The sequence below is a fragment of the Erinaceus europaeus genome, chromosome 1, assembly GCF_950295315.1.
Source record: "Erinaceus europaeus chromosome 1, mEriEur2.1, whole genome shotgun sequence".
Lineage (NCBI taxonomy): Eukaryota > Metazoa > Chordata > Mammalia > Eulipotyphla > Erinaceidae > Erinaceus > Erinaceus europaeus.
The window spans coordinates 38,526,924-38,534,507 of NC_080162.1; the positions used below are offsets into that span (position 1 = coordinate 38,526,924).

Sequence of the window (7,584 nt, forward strand, 5' to 3'; positions counted from 1 at the left end):
AGCATCACTGTATGGCACGCCTGTGCCGGGTTCTAAAACATGTGGCCTCTGAGTTTCCAGGCAGAGAGGTGGGGCTGGGGTGCAGCAAGGGCCAAGGCAGCCCTGTGGAGTCAGCACCCACATGGAGACTCAAGGGGCAAGTGAGTTCATCGCAGAGAGGGCAAATGGTTCAGTTTCTGATGGATCAGGCCCAGAAGGCAGAGGATAGGGTGTTTATCGGGCCTCAGAAATGTTGTAGATGCTGTCTGGTGACCAGCCTCATATTTATATGTTTGTTTCATTTTTATCAGAGTACCACTCATCTCTGGCTGTTGATTTTGCCAGGGATTGAACCTGAGACCTCTCGTATACAAGTCCTGTGCACTACCATCGTGCTGTTTCCCTGGCCGACGATCAGCTCTTAGTCCAGATGAGGGATTCACTATGGGGAGCACAGTGAGAGCAGGGTCACAGAGGTGTGTGAGAGAGGATTATGTTGGCCTAGTGGGGAGACTCTCCTCTGGTGGCTTCTCTGAGGTGTAAGGGACCATGTGGAGGCAGAGACCTCTTGGAGATCCTAAGAATCCAATCTTGGGAGCTGCTATGCATGTAGCTCTCTCACCCTCAGCCCTCCTGCATCAGAGCCTGCATTTTACAGGGCCTGAGATGGTGCTTAGGTAGGGCTGTAGGGCTGTCACTACGCTTGGATTATCATACTGGGTACCTGGGCTGAGGCTGTGAAGAGGTGAGTGCACCTGGGCTGTACACTATAGTGAGGAGCCAAGGCCTCTGGCTGGATGGGATATAGATGGAGTCAGCGGACAAGGAAGCATCAGAAACCTCCCCCACCCCCATCCCCCACCCCCCGTCTGGCATGTGCATCTGGTGGTGCACCAGACTGCTTGCTAGGGCCTGGGCAGGAAGGATGCCTCCTCGGTGAGCACAGGGCTGCTCATAGGTGCAACATAGTCTGCAGTATGGTAAGGGACTAGTGTGGGATCTGAGGTGCCATGGGAACCTGGGAAAGGCACTAGCCCTTTAAGTGGTTCCCAGAAGCCTTCCTGGAGGAGGTGAGGTAATCTGCAGCTTCCCCAGGAGAAATAAGGCTGGTGGGTGTTTCTAGGATCTATGCTGGAAGCACCCTCATGCAAGTCCTTGCTGCTAGACAAGGGCTAGTCATGCTTCTTCCAGGTTGGCCTCCTGCTTGCACCACTCCCCAGCAGCAGGCAGGAGCTCACAGGGCCTGCAGGGCTGGTCAGGACTGGATTGGTCTAGAGACAGAAGGAGAGGGAGGGATCCCAGCTGTTGGGCCTCAGTGTGTCTTGTAAGTCTGTTGGTAGAATCAAGAGGATGTTTTAGGACTAGTGCACCCGTTTAAGCTCATCCATTGCCATGCCTAGGACCTGGGTTCAAGTCCCTAGCCCCCACCTGCTTCATGAATGGTGAAGCATGTCTGCACGTGCCTCCCTCCGTGTCTCTCTCTCTCTCTCTCTCCTCCACCATACCCTCCCCCCATCAATTTCTAGAATTAAAAAAAGAAGAAAGACGACCACTGGAAACAGTGGATTCATTGTGTAGGTACCAAGCCCCAGTGATAACCCAACCTTGATGCCTCTCCACCACCAAAGAAGTGCTTTAAAGAATGCCCGGTGTGTTGTTGGTGTTAATAATTTCCAATTTCAGTAACAAGATGCCATATTCATGGCAAGGGGGTGTCCTTAGCCTCCCTGCACCTGGCATATATTGTATCCCATTGAGTCTGGAGGGGGTGAGTGCTTCCATTTCAGTTTTGAGAGCTGCAGAGCCCCCTTGTGGCTATATGGAGAATTGGAATCCTGGCATTTCTCCTCTTTTCCCAAACTGCTGGTGAACCCTCTAGGAAACATGTTTCAATCCCAGCCCAAAAAAGTTGTGAGATTTAAAGAAAACACACATCCTCCATGCCTGGGGATGTTACTACACACCAGCAGGTTCTGCCTTTTCCCCCGGGACTGACTGATCCTGGCTTTGGCCCCACTTTCCTGACCCTTCGGTTCCACCTTTAACCATGTGGCTCACGGCATGTCTTGTCAGTTGACGTCTACCTCCCCCAGGTGGGTTTCTCCCCTGGGTTTCCGTGACACACATCTGGTGGTTGGAGCAGTCCATGGGTGATAGCAGGGATTCAAGTAGGTGTTAGAATGGGGGACAGCAGCTAAGAAATCAGTGATTAGATGATTGTGGCCATGTCCAAGATTGACACTCGGGACAAAGGCCAAGTGGGGATGGAGACATGGAAGAAGAAGAGATTCCATACACCACAGGTGTCTCAAGTTCAAAGCCAGTTTCTGGCTTGTTCTGAAATGTCCAGAGTGACCCTGCCTGTACTGACCCTGTCTGTACCCATCTTCTCACAGGAAGGATGCCTCTGGCCCTCTGAGAGCACAGTGTCAGGCAACGGAATTCCTGAGGTGAGATCCAGCCCTTCCCCCCACCTCCACATCCCAGGTGGGAACCCAAGGCCCCCAGCCCAATTGCCCCACCCCCAAGCTGGAAGAGTACTGGATGCTAACGGTCATAGCTCTGTCCTTAAAAGATTTATGCTTGGGAGTCGGGCGGTAGCGCAGTGGGTTAAGCGCAGGTGGCGCAAAGCGCAAGGACCAGCGTAAGGATCCGGGTTCCAGCCCCCGGCTTCCCCACCTGCAGGGGAGTCACTTCACAGGCGGTGAAGCAGGTCTGCAGGTGTCTATCTTTCTCTCCCCCCTGTCTTCCCCTCCTCTCTCCATTTCTCTCTGTCCTATCCAATAACAACCACATCAATAACAACAATAATAACTACAACAACAATAAAAAAGACAACAAGAGCAACAAAAGGGAAACTAAATAAATAAAATTTAAAAAAAACTCAAAAAAATATTTATGCTTGACTACTGTGGAGATGGCATATTCCTGCCCCCCAAGGAGCTCACAATATGTGCTTGCAACATCAGAAGTAAAGATAGCCTCTGTTTTGACCCTAATGATGAGCCCCAGGCAGGACCCCACTGAGTGCACTTCTTGCCCAGCTCTTTCAGACTTGACTTATACAGACCCTCACCGTCTCTGCCTCCCTTTCACTCCCAGCCACAGGTCTACGCCCCGCCACGACCCTCTGACCGCCTGGCCGTGCCCCCCTTCACCCAGCGGGACCGCTTCCACCGTTTCCAGCCTACTTATCCATACCTGCAGCATGAGATTGACCTGCCTCCCACCATCTCACTGTCAGATGGTGAGGAGCCCCCACCCTACCAGGGCCCCTGCACCCTCCAGCTGCGGGACCCGGAGCAACAGCTGGAGCTGAACCGTGAGTCGGTGCGTGCACCCCCCAACAGAACCATCTTCGACAGTGACATGATGGACAATGCCGCTCTGGGTGGCCCCTGCCCCCCCAGCAGTAACTCGGGCATCAGTGCCACGTGTTATGGAGGCGGTGGGCGCATGGAGGGGCCGCCCCCCACCTATAGCGAGGTCATCGGCCACTACCCCGGCTCTTCCTCCTTCCAGCACCAGCAGAGCAGTGGGCCACCCTTGCTGGAGGGGTCCAGGCTCCACCACACACACATCACGCCCCCAGAGACCACGGCCGCCTGGAGCAGCAAAGAAAAGGAGAAACAGAAAGGACACCCTCTCTAGGAAACCCCAGGGGTGCAGCTGGGGCAGTAGTGGGGTTAAAAAAAAGGAAAAGGCAAAACACTTGGCACTTCGTAAGAGAGGAGAACGGACCACACTGAAAAATAGGGTGCGTCACCACCCTTCTCCACTCGGTATATAAATATTTGTGTGTTCTGTCTGGTCTGAATGCACAAGCTAAGAAAGCTTGCAAAAACAAACAAACAAACAAACAAAAAGCACCATGTTTCTTTGTTGAGCTGTGTCTTGAAGGCAAAAGAGAAAAAAAAATCTACTCTAGTCTTTTCTGTTTCTAGTTGAGCTGCGTGTGTGAATGCTTCTTTTTCTTTGTGTATGATGATTTCACTTAAACTTTAAAGACATATTTGCACAAAAACTTTTGTTTAAAGATCTGCAATATGATATATATATATATATATATAGAAATATATATATAATAAGAGAAACTGTATGTGCGAGGGCAGGAGTATTTTTGTATTAGAAGAGGCCTATTAAAAAAAAGTGGTTTTCTGAACTAGAAGAGAAACCAACGGCAATTTTTTTGAGTGCCAACTCAGAAAGTATGTATTAACCTTGTAAAGATAAAAAGAAATTAAAAAGCAGGGGTTTAGAAGTTATTTATATAAATGTTGAGCTTTTGCACTATTTTTTAATATAAATACGTCAGTGCTTGTTTGATGGAAACTTCTATCGTGTCTGTCGAAACTTTAAGGGGAGAAATTTTGGAATGTTGCAGTGGATTGAGGGCAGGGACTGAGCTCCACTTTGGAGATGGGGGCATGGGTGGGTGGGTGGGGGGTCTTCTTGCAAAGATGATGCTCCTGCCTGGAAATGGGTTTATTACCTCGTGATACATTCCCTTCTTCCCCCTCTGGGCCATAGCAGTCAGCCTTCAGAGCTCCAGCCAAGAGGAAAGTTACTAAGGAGGCAAGTTCTGGGTGTGGCCTTTGCCTCACCCAAGATGAAAATAGACCAGTAGCTGAAGGAACCTTCATTTTCTTCTTCTTTTTTTAACCAGGAAAGTCCTGGTAGGAAGGGGCTCAGGGTTCCTATGACAGGTTTTCTGTATCCATCACCAGGGAGATGCTGGAGGGTGTCTTGTAGACACCTTGGTGGCAGCTCTGCCGGCTCCAAAACTCCTTAAGGAAGGTTGGTACAATCCACTAGTATATTGGAGAGGCCTAGAGCATTAGGAACTTGACCTCATCATTCATTTGCTCTTTATGTATCTGTTCTCACCAAACAGGCCAATGCGCAGATGACGAGAGATAAAAATAAAAAGGCGAACAGAGAGACCCAGGTTCCTCCTGGGACATGCAGAAATCTTAACCAGTTAGTTAAACCTTCTCAAACTTGTACTTTAGACAACGAGTTCTTTCCCTTCTCCTCCTGTTTTTTATTTCCTCCCCCCCAAACAATCATGCTTTTATTTATTTGTGTTGTTGTGAGCATTTTATCAGACATAGTGCTTGTTTACCAGGACTTTGGTGAGATGTGGGTTGGGGACTGGGGACCCCCTTTTGGTGGCGTGTGTGTGCAAATTGAGGTGACGAGAGAGTGGAGTGTGGCAGGGAGAGTCCTTTGGCATTTTCCGGGGACAGTGGGGAAAGCTGGGAGTCTTTCCTCCCAATGGGAAGTTGCCGGTATTCCATGGGGTGACCCCACCCCTGCTGGAGCAGTCCTTCCCCCCACCCCCAATAAAAATCACCATCCCACGGAGGTAATTTTTTCATTTTGGGCAGAATACTAACTACTAGACTAAGGGGAGGGGGGAGGAAGGGTATACATGAAGCAATAACTATTGCTTTCTAGGCGACCTTTTTTATTTTTTATTTTTCATTATTACTTGAAAAACAAAAGCCTGAGAAGGGCTCTGCAGTTCTGAACAGTTGAACTGTTTGTGGACATCCATTTTAAGAACACAGGGACCAACAGGTGGACGTGGCATCAGGAGAAAGTGTTCGCCAGCCAGCCTGCAGAATGTTCTGGTGCTTTGTCACCAAAACTGACTTCCTGCGGGGTCTTCAGCCCACACTTTGCTGCTCTTTCCCCAAGGATTTTTTTCAGAGGTCGCTCAGTCTAGTTTGTCCTGCAAGGTACAGGGACACATTTATAGATACAATTTTTAAAGATGTCTCTTTGCTTTATGTGAAGCGTCTCCCTAGTGCCTTATTAAGGAAGCAGCCAACCCTCTTGTCCCGTCTCCCTCCCCCACACCCATGGGTCCCTTGCAGGACAATGCCCTGCTCACCAGGATGGCTTCCCTATTTGGTCAACAAAGGGCTTCTGTTTCTTTTCCAAGATCCCCATTGCCCTCTGGAGTGTTGTCCTGTCCTCCGCAGTGGATCTGCCTAGCTCCATCAGGCGACCCTTTCCTAACCCTCTCCAGCCTCTTGTCACTGATCAAAAAGCCATACTGCATCTTATAGCTTTGTAGTATGGCCTATATTTGTAGTGAGTTAGAAGAAAGCAGGACTGTGGGCTCTGACCTCAGCTGGCTTGAAGGCAGAACATGCCCCTCTGATGACCGCCCAGTGTTGAGGCTGGGACTTCTGTGCTGCTGTGTCCTGGGATTTCTTTCCTGGCTGATGATTAGAGCAGAAGTTCATGGTGGAATAGCTTGTTACAGCCAGGGTGTGACCCCCTCCAAAACAAAAAGCAGATGGGTGGTTTCTCTGGGAATCCACACCAGAGCTAAGCTGTGGGTTGCTCTACTGGGCCCCCAGACTCCGAGGCAACTCTCTTGCCTCTAGATGTTGGCCGTTTGACAAGCTTTTGAGTACTCCTCAAGAGGTGCTCCCCTTTTTCCTGTAGGAAGGGGGGGGTTCTTGAAATGACTGGAAAGGGACCAGAAGAGAGAGCTCAGGATGGGGTGGAGCCCCACTTTCTCTGATCACTATTGCTCTCCTGCTTGTCAATCTTCTGCCTACAGAGGAAAATCATTTCCCTCTGCAAAGCCTAGGTCTGCGCAGACGGATTTCGCAAAGTGTGCTGAGAGCCATCTATGCACCCCCAAAAGCCCAGAGCTGAAAGTGACTTGTCTCCCGACAGCTAGTGAACCCTAAGGCGGGGCAAGAAATCCATCCACTCTCACCTTGTCTGTCTTCTCAGTGAACTGTATGTTTTTAGAGGTTGTTACTATGTTGTTTTTTTTTTTCCTTCGTGCAACACAAAGCTTCCAGCTCCATCCAACCTCCCAGCTACAAAAAAGATATTATTCTTCTGAAAACTGCTCTTCAGATCTCGCTGTAGGATGGCTCAGGAGGACACACTGCATCATCCTTGTTTGCCTGCCTAATACTACATTTCCGCACTCCTGGCCACGCCTGCACTCCAGGCGTGGGGGCCCTGCCCCCTGCAGCTGTCCCCCTGCTGTTCGACTTACGTAAACTCTCCGTGGCACACTGGGCACAGCGCCCCCACATAGCTGCTGCCTCAGACTCTGTATCTGGATGTGAATCCACAGGCCTGATGAAATCGCTTGTTATGTATCCATAATCATTAGTGGCAATGATGACATTCTGAAAAGCTGCAATACTTATGACAATAAATTTTACAGTTCTTTGGAAAGATGCTTTATTTTTTTTTTTTTGTCTTCTTGGATCACCTCGCTTTCCTCTCTCCACACCCGTCTCTCTGTGAGAATGCTTTGGTTCCTTTGGTTCCTCTGGTGGGAAGGGAATCCTTTCCTGCTGCTGTGTGACTTTGAGCAGTACCTACAATCTCTGTTTCCCTTCAGACAGCCTTCCAGAACTCTGGAAACATTTGCTCAGGCCAACAGTTTTAATAAGGAAGTGTCCCTCTGCTCTATGTGCCTACTTCTCTTCACTCTTAGATGTCTCTAGAGCCATGATGAAAGAAAGCCCTGATGAGGTTTTAAAGACTGCCTTAGTTTTAGGGTTTGCATGACATACTTACTGCCAGGACCAGGCAGTGCCACACCTGGCCGAGTGCACA

At 49.6% G+C, this 7,584-nt stretch overlaps 1 protein-coding gene across 1 annotated transcript in view; it reads left to right on the forward strand.

Annotated features, from left to right (window-relative positions):
- Window positions 1–7,197, forward strand: part of PMEPA1 (prostate transmembrane protein, androgen induced 1) — a 58,229-nt gene extending 51,032 nt beyond the window's left edge. The window contains exons 3-4 of the mRNA XM_060184645.1: window positions 2,376–2,429; window positions 3,082–7,197. Coding sequence (XP_060040628.1) covers window positions 2,376–2,429; window positions 3,082–3,630 — 603 coding nt within the window. The 3' untranslated portion in view covers window positions 3,631–7,197. The remainder of the gene's footprint in view (window positions 1–2,375; window positions 2,430–3,081) is intronic.
- Window positions 7,198–7,584: the final 387 nt, after the last annotated feature.